The sequence below is a fragment of the Malaclemys terrapin genome, chromosome 1 (assembly GCF_027887155.1).
Source record: "Malaclemys terrapin pileata isolate rMalTer1 chromosome 1, rMalTer1.hap1, whole genome shotgun sequence".
NCBI lineage: Eukaryota > Metazoa > Chordata > Testudines > Emydidae > Malaclemys > Malaclemys terrapin.
In genome coordinates, this window is record NC_071505.1 from 142,551,690 (window position 1) to 142,575,705 (window position 24,016).

The 24,016-nt window shown below is 50.5% G+C and overlaps 1 protein-coding gene across 1 annotated transcript; it reads right to left on the reverse strand.

Moving 5' to 3' along the window:
- Positions 1-503: 503 nt before the first annotated feature.
- On the reverse strand, positions 504-18,301 carry GNB3 (G protein subunit beta 3). The gene is made up of 9 exons (XM_054041565.1): positions 16,571-18,301; positions 15,391-15,429; positions 15,099-15,205; positions 14,763-14,826; positions 3,557-3,719; positions 3,378-3,444; positions 2,344-2,545; positions 1,747-1,963; positions 504-1,370 (listed from the first exon to the last, which is right to left on the reverse strand). Exons 1-9 carry the CDS (start codon positions 16,625-16,627, stop codon positions 1,264-1,266), a joined length of 1,023 nt encoding a protein of 340 aa, XP_053897540.1. The 5' UTR covers positions 16,628-18,301; the 3' UTR covers positions 504-1,263.
- Between the last annotated feature and the right edge of the window lie 5,715 nt (positions 18,302-24,016).

Genomic DNA, 24,016 nt, shown 5'->3' on the forward strand with positions numbered 1-24,016 from the left:
TTTGGTATGCTAGTTTCTGTTGTAAGTGTGGTCATAACCTCTTTATTGCTACCTCTGGCATCTCATATGGTTAGGTCCTTTCTTAGCTACAACAAACTGGGACCCCAGGAAGGTGTCTGCTGGCTCGCTGCTCGCTCAGAATTTCCTGAGCTTGATGGAGGGGCCTTCCCAAATCTTCAGCTCCCTGAGAGGCTTTCAGTGGCTATGGGAAGCAAATCTCAATCTCCTGCTCCCAACTTGACCCCTTGTGTACTCCAGAGGGAGCAGCCAAGTGTTTGGCATGGGGTGGAAGTAGGTGGGAGACTGCATAGTCCTCCCAAAGCACCAAGAGAGGGGGAGGCCCATGACTTCTCCCTCCCCTAGGGCCTGCCTCTGGGAGTGAGGTGCTAGAACTGAGTGCAGTAGACATGTAGGAGTTCCTAGATGATTATCCCCTGTGTTCCCAAGCATCATTTGCAGTAGCCTAGGCCAGTGTCTGGCTCAAATGATACAGCACATGCATCTCACTTGATCTTTTTATTTTGTCTGAAACTCCTGTATGATAGTTACATCTTGAAAGCAGGGGCTGAGGTGGTCTACAAGCTAATGCAAGAGCAATACACAGCACATGTGGATGAGGGGAAGGGTACAGCTACAGGAATATAAATAAAAATAAATTAACATTTCCCTGTCCTTGATGCCCTAGATGGGACAGTGAACTCCCCTCCCACATTTGATGCATAGATAAAACTGGGCTAACTGGTGGGGGGAGGGAGTCCCACAGAAATTAGCCCCTCTTAGCAAAGCTCAATGCAGAGTCCTAGCTGGCTAAAATCTCTTCTCTCTACCCCCGTCTGCAAGGAGGAGGGTTTCTCTCTTTGGGAGGATTAGGGAAGGTGTGTCTGGAGCAATGGTTATAGTGGAGGGGGGTCCCTGCCTCAAGTAGAGGTCTTTTTCAGGGAACGGTGTTTGTCTTTCTGGTGGGTGACTGGGGTGGGGGGGACAATGTAGGGATAAAATGGTGTGGAGTCAGTGGGTGTGCAATGCAAGGTCCTAAAGGTTGTGAAACAGTCTCACTTATCTGGGGTCCTACAACCTGTCCCAGGCTGAAAGCCTTATGCCATATTTAGGAATTGGGTTGGGGGGAACAGCTAATGGAGGGCTCCTTTCCCTCAGAGAGAGAGACATGCCTGTGACTAACAGGTAGAAATACCAATTGTGCTCAACTGACTGTTTGTTGTAAACACCCTCCTCCCAAGAATCTCCCTCTCCCGATCATCCTCTTCAGTTCCAAATCTTGAGGAAGCTGTCCCAGGAGCCAGTAGCCACGGCCATGCCATCTGCTGTCACCCCCAGACAGCTCACCCTGTTGTCATGACCGGAGAGGATCCCTGAAGGGGAGAGAGAGCAGACATCATCAAAAGAGAAGGGCGGGGGGAGATGTGCTACAGTGTCTGTGGAAATGTGGCCTACATGCCCGTACACCACTATGCACCACGCCAGCTGTGCACGTCATCCTAGCAAGCGTCTTCTGCATACCTTAATGCCAAGAGGAGGCATTTCCCTCAGCAGGACTGTAACCTGCCCTTTCTAGGAAAAGGGTAACTTACATTCCACAACGGAGAGCCTCTAGGAGAATTGACTCCCCGGCTACTAACCTGCCCCTCCTAGAAAAGGGGGCTTTGTCTCCTATGGAGTGTCTTGCTGGGGTTCCCAGGCCTCCATTGCAGTAGGCAGCCTTTACAGGCAACTCCAGGACCCACTCACCCACACGCTCCCCCTTCAGGGAGTCCCAGATGTTGCAGTTGAAGTCGTCATATCCAGCCATCATGAGACGCCCGCTACGGGAGAAGGCGACTGAGGTGATTCCACAGATGATGCTCTCATGGGAATAGACGATGAGCTCCTGGTCTGCCCGCAGGTCAAAGAGGCGGCAGGTGGCATCATCTGAACCTGTGCAGATGGCTTCACCGTTGGGGAAGAACTGAAGAGGGAGATGGCACCATTCATGCAAGGGACCATAATCCTGCCCCACAGCACCTACTACACCAGCCTGCCCCCCCACCCCAGCTCTGTCAATGCCCCTGCCATTCCAGCCCAGGGCCCTTGTAAATGTTAGTGGTTTTACACCCCAGCGAGGTAGGGTAATGCTACTGTCCCCTTTACAGTTGGGGACTGAGGTACAGAGAGACTGAGGAGCTTGCTCTAGGGCAGGGAACAAAACCCAGATCTTCCAAGACCCACGTTAGCACCCAGATGGGTAGGCTCCCCACACACAACTATGACAGTGCCCCCATGATTGTTTCAGTCCTGGGCCTAAAACACACATATTTGCTGTTCCCCCAGGCTGGACAGGATACGTACACAGATGGCATTGATGTCTGACTCATGCCCTGTGAAAGTCTGACGGCAGGTTCCCTCCCGTACATCCCACAGCTTGGCAGTGGCATCGCAGGCCCCGGAGATAAAGAGTTTGAAGTCTGGGGAGACGGCCAGGCTCATGCAGTCTCCAGTGTGACCCATGAACACAGTCTTCTGCTGTCCTGTTTCAATATCCCAGAGTGCGCTGTAAGGGGAGGAGAGAAGAGTCCTCAGGGCTACAGCAACAGAAGTGCTAGAGTCTTGTGGCCACGGGAGATGGACCAGCCTTAAGGCTACATTGGGAAGTTTACCCTATTTTAAAAGAAGGGGTGGAAACTACGGCCTAGGCTACTTTATGGAAAAAGATGTTTTTACCAATCAAGTCAGCTTAACGCAACTGGAGCCTTCTTATCACATTGTGTCAATACAGCTTACCACCTATACAGGCTACTGGTGGTGGTGTAGCCTAAGAGTAAGGGCTTGAGCTAACTCTGGCCAGGTCTATGTTAGAAACTTTTGGTAGCACAGCAATGTTGCCTAGGGGATGATTATTGTAATTTTACTGGCATAAACGTGCTGTTTGTCTGTGTAGCTTATTTTGCTCACTAAAGTGCTGTAAACTGTACCAGCTATACTAGCAAACTTTCTAGTGTAGACCTGGCCTCAGCTGGAAAGAAAAATACCAAGTTTATTATACAGAAGGAGAGAGGAATCAGCCTCCTCTTTGTAGCCCTCCCATACTTCTCTGTGCCTCAGAATTGCCACTACAAGCATTCAAAAATCGAGTCATGAGTTTCAAACATAAAAAACTTTGGGTTTATTTTTGTTGTCATCTGGTTTTTGAGCCTTTAAGATGCACTGGGGTCACATTTTCCAGTTTTCTCTGCAACCATCAGGGCTAAAAACTGAGATTCTGTCCTAATCCCATGACTCCTGGGGTTGGAGCTTTAAGATAAATGCCACATATTGGGGACTTGCAATAAAATCATTAGTTAGTAACACCAATGTCTGGTGAGAGGATGAAGGGAATCACTCACCACGTGGTGTCTCCGGAGCTCGTCACGATATTATTGTCATCCAGGAATCGGCAGCAGGAGAGGTAACCTGAGGGGTAGGAATAATAGATGACGAGAATAATGGGGGCAAGGGTGGGGGCAGGAGAGTGAGGCTCAGGGGCAGGGATGCCCTGGGCTGCAGAGGTGGGCAGGGTACTCACCTGTGTGGGCCGAGAGCTCCCTGCTCACTTTGACGTTGCCTTCACGAGTCTTGAGATTGTAGATAGAGCACATGTTGTCGAGACCCCCACAGGCCACAAAATTCCCTGAGGGTGCATAGGCACAGGTCATGACCCAGGACGAGCGGAGAGGGATGGCATGAACCTGGGGAGAAATGAAACAGTCCTGGACTCTCCCAGCAAGAGAAACAAGGGCAAAGGCAAGAGTGTTGCCTGTTAGAGGAGCCACTCCAGTCAGCCTCTCCCAGCAGGAGGCACTGTAGGAGTCAGGGTGAGTAAGCTGGCTGTAGGGGAAACTCCCAGTTTCAGCCTATCCCAGCAGGAGGAGCTTGTGGGTAATTGTACCTTTAAGAGGCTCATATTATGTAACTCAGAGGCAGTTGAAACTGAGATAGTGAATGAAGCAGATCTCTGTAAAGCACTTTGAGTGATCATTGAACACCAGGTGGTACTAGGAGTGAAAAAGCATTTAGACAATACCCTGAGTGGAAGAATGGAGTGGTTAAAAGCCCCCATCAGAGCTGAACTGCTCTGGAATTTGGAAGACAACTGGAGAAGGTTCACGCAGCCCTTCACTCCACATCTACAAGCCATGGGTGCCAATAGAAAGGAAACAGTCAGAAAGAAGCCTCATTTCTGACAATAGCTGGTTCTGAAGTACTGGATGTGTTGAATAGTTTTCAGTTAACTCAGGCAGAGGAGGCTAACTATGAAATCATAATACTGGCAGTGGCATTTGAGACTGCACTCCACCTAAAAATGAGACATACGAGAGATGTTTTTAATCAGAGAGAAGGGAACAAAAGGAAGATGAAACTATAGAAGAAGATTTTGTGTCTGATCTAAGGCTAAAGAGCCAATCATGCAGTTTTGGGAGCTTACCTGAGTCCCTCGTAAGAGACCAGGTCGTGTTTGGGATCTGGAACAAAACACTTACAGATGGAGACTATTAGGAGACCAAGCAATTAGAATTTGCCAAGTAACAGATGTCACCCAGTCCAGATTGAAGCTCTGATACTGTAGACATGATAGAGAATCCAAAATACTGCAAGAAAAAAGACCTGAGGCCTAGAGGCATGCAGAACCCACAGTCCAAGTCAGAAACAAGAGATCAAAGCTAGTTCAGGCACGTCCATGTGCTGCAGTCATACCTCCCGACACCTTAGCATCAGTACACTCAAACAGAGGAGGCGGCTTTGGCCTGAGTCTATGGGGGTAAAAAGTTTCATGTCTTTATTTATGGGAGGCCAGTTTTAGCCGAAACTGACCTTAAACCATTTATTGCCATTATGAAAAGGGCCTGGCAACCCTCTTGCCCGACCCCCAAGAATACAGAGATTATTTTTTCAAATTGATTTGCAAATGGCATACAAACCTGGGAGAGATTTGGTGCTTGCAGACACTTTCTAGAGCATTTGGCTAAACTGGAGCTAGATTTTGAACATGACTGATAAAAAAAAACTTGCCTGGATGAAATGTGGCCAGTGATTGCGAGAGCCACTGCTCAGCATGAGCCCCTGCAGAAGGGGATTAAGGCTATTAGCACAGGGTGCCTGGGATAGCATATGCCCAGATCCCCTATTATCAATTTAAAAATGTAAACATTTAATAAGTGGGCACTGGAGGCTGGAATCATGAGCAAGTGTCAGCATAGTGACACTGAATGAAAGGTGATAGGTAGGGTGGGGATTGATGGTGAAGGGCCTTGAAAGCAGCTTATGTTTGATGTGCTAGAGAACAGGGAGCAAGTGGAGGGATTCAAAGAGAGGAGTGACATCAGAGTGATGGGTTAGGAAAATGATCAATGCAGCAGCATTCTGGATGGATGTGGGTGGGGCAAGATTGCATTTGTCAAGGCCAGAGAGAAGGATGTTGCAGTAATCAAGGCACAAGATGATGAGAGTTGGGTGGATAGATAGGAAAAGCCGTATCTTAGGGCACGGCTACACTACAGCGGGGATGGACGCTATGAGATCAATCCACCAGCGGTCGATTTAGCGGGACTAGTAAAGACCTGCCAAATTGACTGCAGATCGCTTTCCAGTCGACCCCTGTACTCTACCCCTGATGAGAGGAGTAAGGTAAGTCGACGGGAGATTTTCTCCCATCGACCCCCTGCGGTGTAGACCCCGCGGTAACTTGACGTAAGGTACGTTGACTCCAGCTACGTTATTCACGTAGCTGGAGTTGCTTAGCGTAGGTCGACTTACCGCAGTAGTGTAGGCATAGCCTTAGAGATGTTATGCAGAAAGAATCAGCAAGATTTAGACATAGCCTGGATGTGAGGACCTAGAGAGTGGTCTGTCACGGATCCACAGGTCCAGTGCTCTGGAACAGTCCCTGGGAGGACCCCTTCTGTGTGTCAGCCCCCTTAGGGTGACACTGTCACTGGGGTAGGCCTCTTGGCTTCACTGCCTCCAGGCAGGGCCATCCTTACCCATATGCAAAGTACACAGCTGCGTAGGGCACCAGGGAATTTGGGGCACCACATTTCCTGGTGCGCTGCACAGCTGCGTGCTGCTCCAGCCCCTGCTCCGCCTCTTCCCCATGGCCCCCACCCCTGCTCTGCCCCAGCCATGCCCCCACTCCCCTGAGGACTGCTGCAGGGGATGGGCCTGCACTCATTGCATGGTAAGTGGAGCAACCTGGCCCCAGCCTACTCCGCTCCCCTGGCTCCCAGCCGTGCCACTGGCAAGTGCTGGGGGGCGGTTTCCCCCCTGCCCCCCAACGCTGGGAGCCAGGGGAGCAGAGCAGAGCAGGCTGGAGCCAGGAAGCGGTTTCTCCCGTTCTCCCTGGCCCTTTCCCCATGGAGGCCTGGGGCCAGCCCCTCCCCCCCGGAGGCCTGGGGCCCCTCACAGCCCCCCCACAGGGGGGCTGCAGAGGCCACCGAAATGGCTAGGGACGGCCCTGCCTCCAGGGACTCAACCTTGGAGCCTTCAGCACTCCTGCTTCCCACCGTGAGCTCCCCTCAGCAAGTCCACCTGAATTGGACACCTGGGAAAGACTTGCACACCCAAATGGAGCAATGCACCCCCGACTTCCTGACTACAGTGACTCTCAGCCAGCGCTGAGTAAAAGCAGACGGGTTTATTAGCTGTCTGGAACACAGCATAGAAAGTCCTTAGTTAACACTGACACTGGCTCTCAACCTTCCTAGACCGCTGTACCCCTTTCAGGAGTCTGATTTGTCTCATGTATCCCCAAGTTTCACTTCACTTAAAAACTCCTTGCTTCCACAATCAGACATAAAAATACAGAAGTGTCACAGCACACTAGTACTAAAAAATAGCTGACTTTTTCATTTTTACCATATAATTATAAAATAAATTAATTGTAGTATAAATAGTGTACTTAAATGTCAGTGTATGATATAGAGAGCAATATAAACAAGTTATTGTTTAGTTTGTACTAACTTTGCTAGTGGTTTTTATGTACCCTATTGTAAAACTAGGCAAATATCTAGAAGAGTTGATGTACTCCCTGGAAGACCTCTGAATACCCTCATGGGTAGAGTACCTCTGGTTGAGAAGCACTGACAAAATGAAAAGTACAGCAGAATCCATCTGGGTCAATTCAGAGCTCAGAGCCCTCTGACCCCTTTGTAATCCGATTCTAGAAACTTCCCTCTGCCTCCAGCAGCCCTCACAATACAACCCCCGCCCAGCCCCTCCCCAGTTCTTTGTTCTTCAGTTCGTCGCACCCAGCTGGCTTCCTATGGAGGGTGGGCGATCCATGGTCATTTGTTGCTAGGTGCCAAAAGTCCAGGCAATTGGAGTGGCCAGTGTCTTCTATCAGGGGGTAGCCGTGTTAGTCTGTATCTACAAAAACAACAAAGAGTCTGGTGGCACCTTAAAGACTAACAGATTTATTTGGGCATAAGCTTTCGTGAGTAAAAACCTCACTTCTTCGGATGCAGTGTCTTCTGGGACTCTCCACGGGCATGGGCCCCAGGCATTGGTCCTGCCTGTATCTCTGGGTCGCTGCAAAGAGTACACAACCTTTCCCCCCAACCTATTTAACTATGCACCACACAGGGGAAACAGAGGCACACACAGTAGTCATCCAAAATTAAAAATATGAAAAATTCCCACTCCATCACATCTTCCCCCTTCGAGACAAACTGAGTGGGGGTCACTTCAGCCAGTGACCTGGCGAAGTTGGAACCCACCAATGTTACCCATAGGCAGGGCCGTCCCTAGACATTGTGGTGCCCTATCCAGCACCCCCGCGGAGTGGGGGGGGCTGGTCCTAGGCCTCCGCGGGGGGTGGGGGTGTGCCCAAGGACTGTGGGGGGCAGGAGCAGGCTTGGGGAGTAGGGGGGAAACCGCCCCCCAGCACGAGCTGGTGGAGCAGAGCGGGTTGGGGCCAGGTCGCTCCACTTCCTGCCACCCGGTGATTGCAGGGCAGGCCCGACCCTGCACTCACGGGGCGGTAGGAAGTGGAGTGCCCCGGCCCCAGCCTGCTCTGCTTTGCTTCCCTGGCTCTCAGCCTTGGGACTTGGGCGGCAGGGGGGACTGTCACCTGCCCCCCAGCACTCACCGGCCATGCGGAGCGGGTTGGGGCCAGGTTGCTCTACTTCCCGCTGTCCAGTGAGTGCAGGGCACGCCCAACCCCCAGCTGCAGTTCCCCAGGATGTAGCTCAGGGGAAGGGGTGGAGTGGGGGTGGGACTGGGGCGGAGCAGGGGTGGGAAGAGGTGGGGTGGGGGCGGAGCAGGGGTGAGAGCTATGGGGAAGGGGTGGAGTGGGGGTGGGGCAGGGGCAGAGCAGGAGTGGGAAGAGGGGGGGCAGGGGCAGAGCGGGGGCAGGGGCTTTGGGGAAGGGGTGGAGTGGGGGTGGGGCTGGGGTGGAGCAGGGGTGGGAAGAGGCGGGGTGGGGGCAGAGCAGGGGCTATGGGGAAGGGGTGGGGCGGGAGTGGGGGCAGCTTTCCTGGCCGGCTCAGTGGACGGGGGATCGGACTGGCCACTGGAGCAGCACACAGCTGCATAGGGCACCAGTGCCCTGCACAGCTGCGTAGTTTGCATATGGGTAAGGACAGCCCTGCCCATAGGTGCCACAGCATCTTTCCCAGTTCCTTGGCGGTTGTTCTATCAGGCACATCTGTGATCCTTTTAGCACCCTACTAATCCATAGCACTTACTGTTTCCAACACCCAGCTCAGAGCAGTTTCACATCCTCCCTTAGGACTGGTCTGTTTGATGGCACTCATAGGGTGCCCATGAGGAGCTCTCATGTGGCCCTCAGCCCTTTTGCCACCCCAAAACCTTTGGGTTTGAAACCGGGCTGGGATCCTGCCACTGCCTCCCCCCCTCATCTGCCAGGGAGTGAGGAGCACAGTGATCCCACATTCCTCTGTGTGTCAGCTGTCTTGGCCACAGTCTGGGGTGTCCTTACCCTTGATTGGAACCTGTTTACATTGGTTATTAACCCAGTCACAACTCTATGGCTCTGGTGTCCCAGCGTCTGGTGAGGGATGCAGGATGCTTCTGCACATTGGCAGGCCCCCTCTGGAGTTCTGTCCCAACCTCAGTGCTGTGTAAATACAAGGAGCCCATCTCCCATCCCAGGGTCAACCCAAGTCTGAGTCCTCTCCCAGCCCCCTTTCATGGAGGGCTGTAATTTGGGCAGTGGTGCTGTTCTTCCTCATGCTTCTGTTGCTTCTCCTGGTCCTCTAGCTTCTGTTGCTCCAGCTGCAGCTCTTTTGCTCTCAGCTCCAACTACTTCAAATCTACTGATGGGAAACCAGGTCGTGAAGACGCGCCTGCTGGATGGGGAACCGGGTCTGGTGGGCACCCTGCTGCTGCCTCTGCTGCTCCCAGACCCTCTTGAAGCCCCACTTGGGCCTGAAACCTGCTTCTTAGACTAGTCATCCTTCACCAGCTGTGCAATCAGCTGCACCTTGTTGAGCTTCCCAACGCTTAGCCTGCTCTCCCTGCACAGGTTTGCAATATTCTTCTTAGGGAGATGGTTATACACCATTTCCTCCCTGTTTTCTTTAACTTCTCTTGTTTTACCGCTGCCAATACTTCTGGTGCCTTCAGCAGCCAATTGTCTACTGGTTGCATTCGCCAACCATCCTCTGCTACCACCTGTCATGAATCCATAGGTCCGATGCTCTTGAATGGCTCTGGAACAGTCCTTTCGAAGACCCCTTCTGTGTGTCAGCGCCCTTAGGGTCACACTGTCACTAGGGTAGGCCTCTTAGCTTCACTGCCTCCAGGGACCCAACCTCAGAGCCTTCAGCATCCCTGCTTCTCACCGTGAGCTCCGCTCAGTCAGTCCATCTGAATTGGACACCTGGGGAAGACTTGCACACCCAAAAGGAGCAATGCATCCTTGACTTCCTGATCTGCAGTGACTCTCAGCCAGTGTTGTAAAAGCAGAAGGGTTTAATAGTTGTCTGGAACGCAGTATAGAAAGTCCTTAGTTAACATAGGAAAGTTACAGCAAAGTCCACCTGGGTCAGTCCTGAGCCCTCTGACCGCCTCTTTAGTCCCAGACTAGAAGTTTCCCTCTGCTTCCAGCAGCCCACACAATACAATACCCCTGTCCTGCCGCCCTGCCACTCCCCACTCCCCAGTCCTTTGTTCTCCAGCTGGCTTCCTAAGGAGGATGAGCAATCCATGGTCATTTGTTGCTAGGTGCCAAATGTCCAGGCAATTGGAGCAACCATTGTCTTTTGGGACTCTCCACGGGCATGAGCCCCAGGCAGCTAAGCGTCGGACTCACCTGTATCTCTGGGTCACTCCAAAGAGTAAAGGACATTTCCCCCAGTTAACTATGCACCACAGAGGGGAAATTGAGGCACACACAATAGTTATCCAAAATATTATGAAAAATTACCCTCCGTCACAAGCTCCAAATTAAAGATGACACCTGGGTTACAGGCCTGAGTGACAGGCAGGATGATGGTATTGTCCACAGCGATCAAGACAGGAGGTAGCAAAGAGGACTATTATTCTCACTTCCCTGAGATAGCTTTACTAGATTGAGTATATCAAATCTATTCTTAAAACACATGGTGTACCTAACCTCATGATATCTGACAATGGGCCACAGATTACACTGCTCTACAGCCAAAATGCTTCTGAAATAAATGTAGTCAAACTTTACTAATTCTGGGTCACTGAGAATGAAAATGATGCTTAAAATTGTTGATTGGCTCTAGTTTTCAAGATATGCTATTGGGTCAGTATATACGACCCTTGACTTGGGAATGGCGGAGGATAAGTGAGTTATAAAGGGAAGGGATCTCAATTTAAACCAGAAATGACTAAAATACATCTTTGACTGGATCTATGAATAAATCTATGACTGGGTTTGGACAGTACTTGCTTTTTAGGCAAAACAATGAATGATACAATCTGAAGCTGGTATTGCGTCATACATGATATGAATTGCATCATATTATTCCTAGAAGTCATGGATGATGCAATCATAAGGAAGCTTACATCACTCTGCTGAACAAACTGCCCTATATCAGCTCTAGAAATCATACAGTGTCATGCTCTCTTATTTGTCAGTGTTTGATTTTGCAAAGGGACACATTTCTGTTTAGCCAAAGTGAGCAGAGATGCCTCGTACTTGTGTGAACAGTGCAGATAACTTCTGCTCTGTTTGTGGTGAAGTGACTTTTGCATCACAAAAGCGCAGTATAACCACTATGGTTAAGAAAGCCTATCACCTTTATTTTGGCTGCAAAATTGGAGATCAGGACAAGAGGTGGGCCCCACACATATGCTGCAACACTTGTGCAACAAATCTTCGCCAGTGGTTGAACAGGAAAAGGAAATCTATGCCTTTTGCATGATTTGGAGAGAGCCAACAGATCATACCAGCAATTGTTACTTCTGCATGGTGCCTCCAGTTGGGAAAAGTGTGTCAAAGAAGAAAAAGTGGACTGTGCATTATCCAAACATTCCATCAGCTATATGCCCAGTACCCCACGGAGAAGGACTGCCGGTTCCTGATGCACCAGAATCATTCTCACTTGAGTCAGACAAGGAAGAAGAAGAGGATGAAACTTCTGGTCCTGAACCATCAATGTCACAGGACCCACATTTTCTCCCATCCTCCTCCTCTGAACCACACCTCATAACACAAGGTGAACTGAATGACCTTGTCAGGGATTTGGAACTACCCAAGAGTAAGGCAGAGCTGTTGGGCTCCAGACTACAGCAGTGGAATCTCCTGGCAGGTGATGTTAGGGTTTCCATGTTCCGTGACCTTCAAAAGGGTCTTGTCCCATTCTTCTTCATGGAAGGTGATCTTGTAGCCTGCATCAACATCGATGGTGTGATGGCAGCCCTCAACATCGTTCACGATCCAGATGAGTGGAGACTGTTCATTGATGACTGTTCGAAGACGAGTCTTAAAGCTGTTTTACTGCATAATGGCAATGTTTTGCCATCAATTCCAGTTGGTCATGCAGACCATATGAAGGAAACCTATGACAACATGAAACAACTTTTGAGGTGCATAAACTATGACCAACATCAGTGGCAGCTTTGTGGCGATTTGAAGGTTGTTGCTCTCTTGCTTGGTCTGCAGACTGGATACACAAAGTACTGCTGTTTTCTCTGCGAATGGGATAGTCGTGCAAGAGATTCCCACTACATCAAGAAAGATCGGCCACTCCGACAGTCATTGGAGCCTGGGAGGAAAAGTGTTCAGCATCCACCACTTGTTGGATCAAGGAAGATTTTGTTACCACCCTTACACATCAAGCTGGGTCTGATGAAGAACTTTGTCAAGGCCATTGACAAAACACAAGCAGCTTTCAAGTACCTCCGTGGAAAATTTCCAAGGTTAAGTGAAGCTAAGATAAAGGAAGGTGTCGTTGGTCCTCAGATTCGTGAACTTCTTCGAGATGATGCATTTGACCATGCACTGCGTGGCAAGGAAAAGACGGCATGGAAAGCCTTCCAGTTAGTGGCAATAAATTTTCTCGGAAACAACAAGGCAGACAACTACAGGTTGTTGGTGGAAAACCTCCTCAAGGCATACAAAACCTTGGTTGCAACATGTCACTAAAGATACATTTTTTGCACTCTCATCTAGATTTCTTTCCACCGAACTGCGGAGCAGTGAGCGACGAGCACGGTGAGCGATTTCACCAGGACATTGTAACAATGGAGAAACGCTATCAGGGCAAATGGAGCCCATCAATGCTTGCAGACTATTGCTGAACAGTGACAAGAGATGCTCCATTTAATGAATACAAGAGACAAGCCAAGAATCGCCGAGTAGACACTGAATAGGACTAAACTATGTACATAATAGTTTTTTGCCTTTTGTTTCATAATAAATTTTATTTATATAACCCTTTTGCTGATTTTTAAAGTGTTACATAAACAGGACAGGTGAAATATTATCATGTAAAGCAACCATAAACACATGAAAAGACCTAGGTTTACAATTTATTATTAAAACTCTACTATCTACACAATATACATAGACATACAATGTAAAAACTTAAATATCTTAGAAACAGTAGCCAATCAGTTGTTTTTATTGTCATATTTGAATTCAGCACATCAAAATACATAATAAATAGCACATTTTATCTCTGAAGCAGACGACTTCTCAAAAATTGTAGACCAGTGTTAGTGGGCATAAGAGTAAGCAGTTTCAGTGAAGTATTTATTTAGACATAACTGCTAGTCCCCATCATCCCCATTCCAATGGGTTGGTGGGAAACAGAGTCAAAATAATAAAGTATCTACTGAAAAACGCTGAGGAGTCAGATTCTGATCCATATTTAACACTATTAAATTACAGAATGCCACCAATAAAGCACAAGTTGTTACCTGTTGACATTTATTTCACAGAAAACAGAACCAGAATGCCTGTAATGATAGAAGCTGATGTCAGAGAAACTGGGGACTTGCAGATGTATAAAGAGACAGAAAAGGCCAAACCAAAAAAAAAAAAAAATCATTATGACCTAGGGTCCCAGGAGCTGCCAACACTTCAAGAAAATGACACCATGTATATCTATCATGGGAAACATTAGTTACAAATAGCAGTGGTTTCACCTGAGGTTGCCTCCCCAGACAGACACTTACTGAAGAAGAATAGGCAACACCTTCTCCAACTTCCACAAAAGAGGGAGATAAGGGGCACTGAGTTTGCCATTTTGCCCAAGGAGGTCTCAGACAAGTAACAAGCACAGCAGGTTAAGACAGATGAGTCCGAGCATTTAACACTGACAGAATAAATGGACTCTGCCTTCTGACAATAGCAGTACTGATATTTCGAGGTAGACCTGCAAGTCCAAGCAGTGGTGCAAAGCATCTCAGAGATTAATTGCACATTGGTAGTAAATTCAGTCAGTAGATGGACTGTAAGTATTGGGAATTGTATGTTATGTAAATATTGATTGTAAATTGTTATCTTTAAATCTGGCTGGGAAAGGGAGACGTGGGGAACTGTACCTTTAAGAGGTTCATGTTATGTAATGCAGAGGCAGCTGGAACTGAACCATTGACTGAAGCAGATCACTGAACACCACAGTATGGCAGGGAGCATGGCAGAAGTTTGGCTGAGGGGGAGCTCCCAGCCATGGGCACCAGGTTTATATAATTTTTGGTGGTGCACAGAATGGCTCCAAGCAGAGCCATCCTGTCCATAGGACAACTTCCCCGGGCCCCGCACTTTGGGGGGCCCCGCGCTTCAGGGGGTCCAGGGCAGCCTGGGTGGGTTAACGGGGGGCCTGGCGCCAGCAGAGCAAGCGACCTGGCCCCAGCCCACCCCGCTCTGCTCTGCCCCACTGGCTCCCAGCATCACTTGGGGGAGGGGGCGGAAGCCAGAAAGAGGCAGGGCGGGGGCTTGGGAGAAGGGGTGTAATGGGGGTGGGGAGGGGGCAGAGCAGGGCAGGGTTGGGCCTGGGTCGCTCGCTGCTGCCGGTGGGGTGGATATAGTGGGGTGGGCCGGGTCGCTCGCTGCTGCTGGCACCAGGCCCCTTGCTAACCTACCCAGGACGCCCTGGACCCTGTGTCCCCCTGAAGCACGGGGGCCCCCAAAGTACAGCGACCCCAAACATTGGTGTAGCCGGGCCCACGTTTCTAAAAATTGGTAGAGCACAGGCACCACAGGCCCGTATAACTCGCCACCTATGCTCCCAGCTACTCCACTCCTGGCCTCCCCTAGCAGGTGATTCTGGCTACTGGTGTGTGCTCCCGACTCTTACCTTATTGGTTGTGTAAGTGTCCCACACGATCAGTTTCCCATCTTGGGAGGCACTGACCAGGAGTCTAAGAGAGAGGAAGCAGGCCCTGTTAGTGTCACCCCTCCCACTAGGCCACTCCCACCAGCATCCCCCTCCCCTCCCTGACACTGCACCAGATCACATTCCCTAAATAAGCATCAGGGATAGGGTGACCAGATGTCCCGATTTTATAGGGACAGTCCCGATTTTGGGGTCTTTTTCTATTATATAGGCCCCTATTACTCCCCACCCCCCATCCCGATTTTTCACACTTGCTGTCTGGTCACCCTAAGTAGGGGCAGCCAGCGTTTCACTCACTTGGAGTCCGTGCACCAGTGCATTGCATAGATCTTGGCCAGGTGCCCACGCAGGGTCCTCCGCGTACGCATCTGAATGCGTCCAACTACCTCCACCCCGGACACAATCTAGGGGGGTGGGAGATTCCCCCAAGGAGAGAGAGAGTTAAACCTCAGCCCTCTCCAACCCCCCACATTGCCACATGGCTCCATCCCTCATTCCCTCTCCAGGCTGTTCTGGGACGTGCAGCCTGGGGGTTGTGGCTGATTTGCACAGCCACACCCGGCTGAGGTTGGCTAACACCATCTCCTACCTGAGCAAGTGTAGTGTCAGCACAGGCTTTCCGTGCATCCTGCAGGGAGAGAGGGAATGGCAAGAGACAGAGCAAGCATGAGAGACGGGAGGCAAGGGCAAGAGAGACTCAGGTACAGGATTTGAAAACCTCTTTAGATTTACTTCCATTGTAAGCTCCTTGGGCCAGGGAACGTCATTTTGTTCTGTTTGTACAGCACCCAGTGCAACAGGCTCCTGGGCCGTGGCTAGGGCTCCTGGGCACTATGGTAATAACACAAATAATCATAAAGAATAAGTTGGGGCACAACCCCCACCTCCTCCCCCACCCCAGGCCATAGGCGCCGACTTCTGCTCCCGCCGGTGAGTGCTCAACCCGCCTCTAACCCCGGCACTGCCCCCACTCCACCCCTTCCCCCAAGTTCCCACCCCCACCCTGCCTCTTCCCACCCCTGCTCTTCCTCCACCCTGCCCCCATTCCACCCCCTTCCCCAAGTTCCCACCCCACCTCTTCCCCCCAAGGGCACTGTGTCCCTGCTCCTTCCCCTCCCTCCCAGAGCATCCTGAGCACCACCAAACAGCTGTTTGGCAGCGGGCAGAAGTGCTGGGAGGGAGGGGGAGGAGCAGGAATACGGCGCACTCAAAGGGAGAGGTGGGGAAGAGGTAGGGGGAGCTTGGTTGCCAGTGGGTATTGAGCACCTGCTAATTTTTCCCCGTGGGTGCTCCAGCCTCAGAGCATCCATGCAGTTGGTGCCTATGCCCCAGGCTATACATCTACTTTTCTCCACACTAAGCCTCTCCACTGGGGTGCACCCCATGCACACCCCAAAGGACAGGGAGATTAAATCCTGGGGAGAGGAGAGGAAGGAATCAAATACTATGATGTGACACTCCTTCCCTGGCCTCGCAGACCACCCACCACCTGCCACTCATCCCTACCACATACCATACACATTTCTTCCTTATTTGGGAGGAGGGGAAGGAGGTTTAGTAGTAGCTTTCTTAGTAGGGGCTCTTGGGATTAAGGCAGGAGAGAGCTGAGCTCTCTCTGGGTGGGAATTCCCTGCTGTTGAGGGAGAGGCTCCTTCAGGATAGGATTATTTTGGGCGGAATGGAGCAGCTCCCTTGGGCTGGGATTCCCCTGAGCAGATGGGAGGGGGGAGAAAGTGGGGCGCATGGACTGGTTCCATCTCCAGTGTTACCGCAATCTGCTTCTTCAGCTGCTCGGCCTCCTGCCTCATCTGTTCCATTTCACCCATCTCAATCCGCTAGTAATGGATCCTCCACCCGGGATAGTCTGAGTCCTGGAGAGACCAAAATGGGGGTGGCTGTCAGAGGCCACTAGTTAGAAGGTCTCACCTTTCTCTCACACCTCCCATTGCTCAGCATCCCAAAGGGCTTTACACACTCCATGTGCACATGGAACACTTTACCCACCTGCTGAGATGCAGCATTCTCTGGGGTGGGACTTGGCAGCCATTTAACAGCTGCATTACAGGGCACTTTGGGACAGGAAGTGGAGTGCTGTATCTGGTTGAACCTGTGTGAGGACTATAGGAAGGAGGAATGGACTCATCTCAGTTGAGGTTTGGCCAAGAAAATGCAGGCCATAGGCGCCGACTATTGCGCAACTCATGGGGAGAGTGACAAATCTCAGGCAATCAGGACTCTAGTTTCATATTTTCTCTAAAAACATCTCTAGCATCACACAACACTGCGACCTGTGCTAACTCGGAGTGGAGAGGGAGTCAGCTACACAGCTCTCTGAAATCTACTTAAAATGTCCAGTTTTCCCCAGTGACTCTAGCTCCTCCCCCAGGCTGCAGACCCCATCCTGTCTCCCACACACCTGCTCTTTGTTAGTTCAACATTTCCCCGGTGATGGTGTTAGATTCCCAGATGGGCCCCATGTGATTTGCATCTCACCTGTTTGTCGGCAGAGATCAGCTCCCAGGTTTGGAGTTTCCTTAGGCCCAGCCAGCCCCGAGGTTAGTGACAGACCCTTCGCCAGGACCACAGCTTCCCAGGCGAGGAAACACGATGGGCTGTACATGCAGGATTTCTCCTTCCAGCACCTGAGGGGTTACTTTGGCCATTCCCACCAGGTAGGCAGGGGTTGCCTTAGCCCTGTTTGAGGGAATCCTTTCTTTCCACAGTCTGTGCTCTATCCATCCCTAGATCCCAGTTTCCCTGCCCTTTGGAGACAGCTCCCTGGGCTCACGGACCCCTCAGCACTAGGGAGATAGCTCCTGAACTCCTTTCCCTTGGCTCAGTCTCAGCCCCTTCCTTGTGGTTGCTCCTGCTCAGGCACATGCAGACAATTCTCAAGTCTCTCCTTTTATTCCTGGCTTTGCCAAGCCAGCTGGATTTAGCTCTTTGACTCTCTCCCCAGAACTCAACTCCACCACCCCTTGAGCGTTTCTGTGGCTGTTCTTTGAGTCCCCCCAACCTGAGCCACACTTCAAGGTTCTCAAAGCCCTGTTCGGGGGCGCCTTGAGATGCAGTGCAGAATCTCAGCTTTCATTACACACAAGTTGGTTTCTTGCTCTTTTTCTTGCAAAGAGCCTTACAAATGCAATACAAGGATCGACAGGGGAGTTGTTCCTGGATTTCCCTAAAGCTTCCCCAGGGCAGCCTCTGGAGTCCAGGAAAGCCAAGGTCACAAGCCCTTGGATTTTTGGGATGGCCAATGGCTGCATTTGTGAGAGTCAGTGACCCTTGGGCTGGCCCTGATGCTTGTAGGGGTGAGCCAAGACTCCTCTCTGCTAGTTGCCTGTGGCTGAGTGGTCAGGGTCACCTGTGGCCACCCAGAGAGGCAGCTCAGTAGTATTAGAGGCAGCATATTCTAGTGGACTAAGTGGAGTATGGCCAGCAAATCAGTAATCTCAACACTGATCCCAGCTTCCTCTGTGGCTGTACCCCAGGTCCCCCAGTTATGAAATAGGGTTAATAAGCATGACCCACCACGTGGTGGGGCTGAGACAACCAGCTGATGTTTGATAATTGAGGCACTAAAATCCCCTAGAATTCACAGGGAGGACTGGCTGCTTTCCCCCAGCTCCCAGCCTGCTTGGAGAATTGTTCCTCTAGTAAAAGTTGGCAACATGTTCCCTGTTCTCCTGCAGCAGCTGACTGAGTGGAGACAGGACCTAAAGATCCCTCCCAGCCCCAGCCCCACTAGTTCAAAAATCATGAGTCAGGCCCCAAGATCATGAGATTTAAACCAAAAATATATGTGCCTCCTTGTTTCTTTGCTGTCTGGTTTCTGGGCCTTCTCAATGCACTTAGGTCCCGTTTCCCAGCTCTTCTCCCCAGCAGCGAGGGCTAGAGCTGTATCTTTTTAAAATGAAAGCTGAGATTCTCAGGTAGTTACAGAATCAGGAGCAGGGGCATTAGGAAAAACATAAAATATCATGAGATGTGATAAAATCATGAGAGTTGGCAATTCTACCAGACACACTTTTTATAGTCCATTAAATTCTGAAGAAATGGGTTTTTTACCCACAAAAGCTTATGCCCAAATAAACCTGTTAGTCTTTAAGGTGCCACCGGACTCCTTGTTGTTTTTGTGGATACAGACTAACATGGCTACCTCCTAATACTTAAGTTCAGGGTGTATCCCATACTGCCATCCCCAACCCTGCAAATCCTCAGGCCAGACTGCTGAAGAACAATAGAGTCCCCCATAATCAGGAATCAATTACCTTTCAGGCATCGGAGGTAATCTTTCTGGACTCTGTTCTTCACCCTGCGTCCACCCTCCTGTGCATCAGCAATGTCCTGGAGACTGTGCCCAGCTCTGTTCAGCTGCCTCCACTCACATCAAACCAGATCATTTCCCTCTCACCTTGCATGGACCCTGTGCTACACTCCTGCCATTAGTTCTTGGTACCTCCTCACTGTCACCTCTGGGTAGTCCTCAAGCTGCACCTACCATCTTGCAGTGCGTTTCTCTCTGGCTCATCTCCTCCAGCCTCTGCTCCTGAAATCCAGGCCCCTCTTCTGAAATCCTCATCTCAGGCTCCATCTCCTCTGGCCTGGACAATTGCAGCCTCCCTACAGCTGTTTGGCTGTGACACCCCTCCAGAAGCTTGCTTAAGTTGACTTCACGGACTTCTCTCTCCCCCCTTTCCACCATGTGGGGCTGAGAACATCCTGCTACTTTGCAGCTCCTGCCACATTTGGAGCAGCCTCCTTGGATCCTCCACCTTACCCACTATCCATCCCATTTCCAGACTCACCCACACATGCCTTTCCTCCCTTGGCCTATTCAGTTCTTTCTCCCTCTCCTTGGCTGTGTTTTTAAACTCTGGAATTGGTTTGGGGGGCCAGAGTTGTAGGAAGCTGCTACATGGAATGAAGTTGCAGAAGATGAGGGGTTTACAGAGCTGGTAGGAGAATCAAAAGGATAGAGGCACACTGTTAAGGAGGGATAGAAAAGCTAAATATAGAGGGAGTGAGAGAAGCTATGTCTCAGCCTCAGGTCTCCATCAGAACCCTTAAATCCCTTTGAGGAAACAATCTAAATGAAGTTTGGGAATTGTTTCCAGCCTCAGACGGACAAGGAGCCACAGCTGAGAGATAAGAATAAGTCTACCTTCCCCATAGCCTCCACTGTGCCTCATCCCAAAGTGATTTGCAGAGAGTGAGTCACCTCCCAGCTCTAAAATGCAGCTGCCTCTGGGGAAGGACATGGCAGGTGCTTAAGAGTGATACTGCATGAAAATTTAGGACAGGAAGTGGAAGAGAATCCAGTCTCAGAATTGAATCAGCAAAGAAAACTAAAGGAAGCAGAATGGAACTACCCCAAGCTCAGTGGTTCTCAAACTTTTGTACTGGTGATCCCCTTTCACACAACAAGCCTCTGAGTGGGATTCCCCCCGCTTATAAATTATTTTATTTTTTTATTTTTAACAGTATTATAAATGCTGGAGGTGAAGCAGGGTTTGGGATGGAGGCGGACAGCTCCTGATCCCCACGTAATAACCTCCCCAGTTTGGGAACCCCTGCCCAAGCTGGAGATTGGCCCAGGACATGGGAGTTAACACCCTGACTTTGGGGGAAATACCCATGGATCTATCAAACCTAGCATAGATGAAGGGCCTATATTCTCAGAAGCAGCTAGTGATTCTGGGTACTTCCATTTTTGGATGCTCAACCTCAGATACCTTAAAGGGACCTGGTTTTCAGAGGGTAGGTGCTCATCACTTTCCAAAAGTCAAGCCCCTTTAAGGTGTTTCAAGGTGGGTTCCCAAAAACTGAGGAACCCCAAGCCATTAGTACCTTTTGACAATATAGGTCAGTCTATTGATTAATGACTCAGCTGGAAGCTGATACCTTGAACAGCACAGCAACCCCTACTACTGTGCTAGGGCATCGGGGTCAGGAGTGATTTGGGGGAGATGATGCCCCCTACTGAGTCACCCAGGCCACTGCACCACAGCACCCCTAGCAACATGCTGGGGTATTGGAGCTAGTCTGCCCCCTTCGCTGAATCCCTCTGTTGGCTTCCCTCATTATACTCAATTTTCTTGTCTTCTCCACAGCTCTGCTCTTCGTGGTTTAACAGCTCTTGTCACGTTTCCCCTCCTCACCCCTGGGGCTCCAATGAAATCAACGAACTTTCCTGTGCCTCTTCCCAGGCTGCTCCTTAGCCATGAAAAGCCTCCAGCTAGGGGTGCTGGAACAATTTGCATAGTGGGGGTGCTGAAAGCCTTGAACCAACTGTAGATCCTGTACATGATGGGAACCACTTCAAGCCAGGGGCTGCAGCAGCACCCCTAGTTCCAGCACCTTTGCCTCCAACTGATCTTCCTCTGCTATAAGCAAACAGTCAAATCCCAGCAGGCATTTGATCTATTTATAATAAACTAAGCAAATGTATCTTTGTTTATAAAAAATGCGTCTATTCAATTATCTTCATGCCCTGCCTCCTTCATGTATCACTCATGTTCCTGGCCTGTAAGCTCTTCTGGCCAGGGCCTGTGTCTTTGTATGTGTTAGTACACCACTTAGCACCACTGACTGGGTATCTGGGTGCCACTGGAACAGGCGTATTAAACATATCATAAACCAACTGTAATGGCTGAGTGGAGAGCACCCCCCAGCCCTGCAGCACAGCCCCCCAGTACCACATTGGGGCACTGGAGGTCAGTGCTGACTCCGAGAGGTAAGAACGCCTAGGGCATCACCCACATCACCTCATCCTGTTTGAATGAGAAATGGAGAAAATCGTTGGGCAAGGGTGGCTGCGAGGGTGGGGGTTGAACCCTCTGGTTTATATCAGCCCATGTGGCCTCACCCATCTTGGAAAGGGGGCTGCAGCTCAGCTGGGGCTGGGGAGCCTTAAATAGAAAAGCGAAAGGCATGGAAGGGCTGAGGATTATCAAGGGATGTCATGGTCCCTGGGTAATCCATAGGCAGGTGCTGTGTACTTGCCCCGGTAACCCTGAGCATCTTCAGAGCTGGATAGAGAGATGATCCTCTTCCTCTGCTACGGAGATCAAAGGGCAAGGATAAAATTACCCTGATCTCGCTCTTTTTCTTCAAATGGGATAGGAGCTTGTTGCAAAGAGCCGGGTGGGGAGCACAATGAGTGTGTGGGGTCCTATTGGAGAGTCTGACTTCCAGTTCCCTACAAGGGGGGTTATACACCCCTGTGACATGCTGGAAACTGCTGTGATTTTGTCCTGCTGGGAAAGGGTGTCTGCATCCCATGTGCAATAGAGACAAGTTGATTTTAACCCCAACCTTCCTCCTATAGAAATATCCCCTTCCACGGTCTACACATCTATGTACAAAGTGAGACGCACACCCAGGGCCCCCCCAGATCTGCAGAGAGGGTCAGATAAGGCATCTAGGACCCACTTGGGCATACAGAACGCCCCAAATGCCAAGGAGAGGGAGGTAGGCATAGGGCAAGCAGCAGCAAAGGAATGTCCTTACCGTGGTCTGTGGGGAGAGGTGACTGCTGTCCCCTCCTGGTTGGCACTCCCTTGGTCCCCTGGGGATTTAGTCCCCCGTCAGGATGGGAGCCCCTGGTCACGCAGTCCTTCCCGTCTTGGCGCCAGCTATCCACACACTGTGTCCCTCTCTCACTCTTGGTGTGTCAGTCTCTCCCAAGACTGATCTCCCCATGGGGAGCTGGGAGGCTGTGTCGGGGGGTGGGGGGAGAGGTGGGTTGGGGAGGGCTGATTCTAGGAGCAGCGTCAGGCAAATTAAATCAGACACCAGAGAGTTGGGGAAATCGGATTGGGACTTAATGCAAAGCAGGTGGTATGGGAGGGGATGGAGGGACAGGAGAGTGTGTGCTGCTTCTGAAGGGAAAAACACAGCATAAAGATTTGACTCACTTTGTTAGTAACAAAGTAATCAGATGAAGATTAGGCAGAAAGAGCTAGGATCATAAAATGGGGGGGCGGGGGGGCTGTGCCAGACACTGAATCCCAACACTCTCCTGAGAAAAAGACCCTCATAGGGATAGGGCTCAGGTCGTAACCCGACAGGCAGGGGAAGAAAGGCCTGTGCCCCTTGTGGTATCCTGGCCACCCCCAGATAGAAACCCTCATGTATGGGGGCAGGGCTGGGATCATGGCCCCAGGGGGATGCAGAGGTGGGATGGGGAATGGTATTGGGTGGGCTGGCAAAAGCATTTGCTTGAAGGCCTTTTGGCAGCTGCTTTTGCGGGATGCTGCTGCGGGGGATTATCTTGGCCTCAATCTCTTTTAATCTCTCCTGCAGCTTTGGCCCAATCCTGAGATAAATACCTTTTAACGGATCTCATCTGACGTCAGGAAGCATCAATCTAATCACCCGGGCCACCTCTGGGCCAGAGCTAGCCACCACAGCATTGCAGTGCCTGGTCACCTCAGACAGGACTATGGAGGCTGGTGAGAACAATCTGTCCCACAAGCGGTTTCCAAGTCCTCTCTGAATACAGGGAAGAAATTATATAGGAGAGATGTGACACTGCCAATGGATGGAGAGCGGGAACCTGAAACACACACATTGATTTTTTTTCTCTCAGCTCCTGGTCATAAAGTGAGAGTAATGGATAAAACAAGATAGGATGTTGCCAGGCGTGGTGGGGAATGAACAATTGGTTTCAGTAGATATGCATCAGAGCAACTCCTCAATATCATTAGAGTGTAAAAGGTGTGGTAGCATCAGCTCAACCTTCTCATCCTCCAAAGCTCACTGGGATGAGATTAACCATACACAGCAGCTCTGACTGAACAGAGTCTGAGAGCCAATGGCTGTGTATGGAACAGTGACCCAATCATTATATTACACTTGTATTTCTGTCCTGGGCTTCCCACACAGCTCTGCCAATGTCCCTCAGTCCTGCCCTGAAGCTCCCTGCTATTAGGCTGTCTCTGCCTTAGGCCTGTGCATTTCATGTAGCCTGGATTGTTCTCTGGTTCTAATCCCTCCCAGAAATGGGGTTATTGCTCTTTTCAATACTCCCGCTCTCTCAGCTCCATATAATCCCATCTCTGAATGCTAATACCCTGGGCAGTGACAGCAGATTGTTCTTATCCCAGCCTGGACAATGCTAAACGATACAACAGCCCTGCTCCTCCCATAAGTATTTGTGTGTGTGTGAGAAAGATGGTGGAGACCTTGTTTCAGGGCACCGAGTTCCCTAG

What these genes read in the sequence shown, in the direction of transcription:
- GNB3 (XM_054041565.1), bottom strand. Translation starts at nt 16,627, where the DNA reads ATGGGTGAAATGGAACAGATGAGGCAGGAGGCCGAGCAGCTGAAGAAG. An exon ending in GGAGCTCTCGGCCCACACAG is followed by an intron (nt 3,445 to 3,556) that starts GTGAGTACCCTG and finishes CCTACCCCTCAG; the next exon opens with GTTACCTCTCCTGCTGCCGA. An exon ending in CCTGAAGGGGGAGCGTGTGG is followed by an intron (nt 1,371 to 1,746) that starts GTGAGTGGGTCC and finishes TCTCCCCTTCAG; the next exon opens with GGATCCTCTCCGGTCATGAC.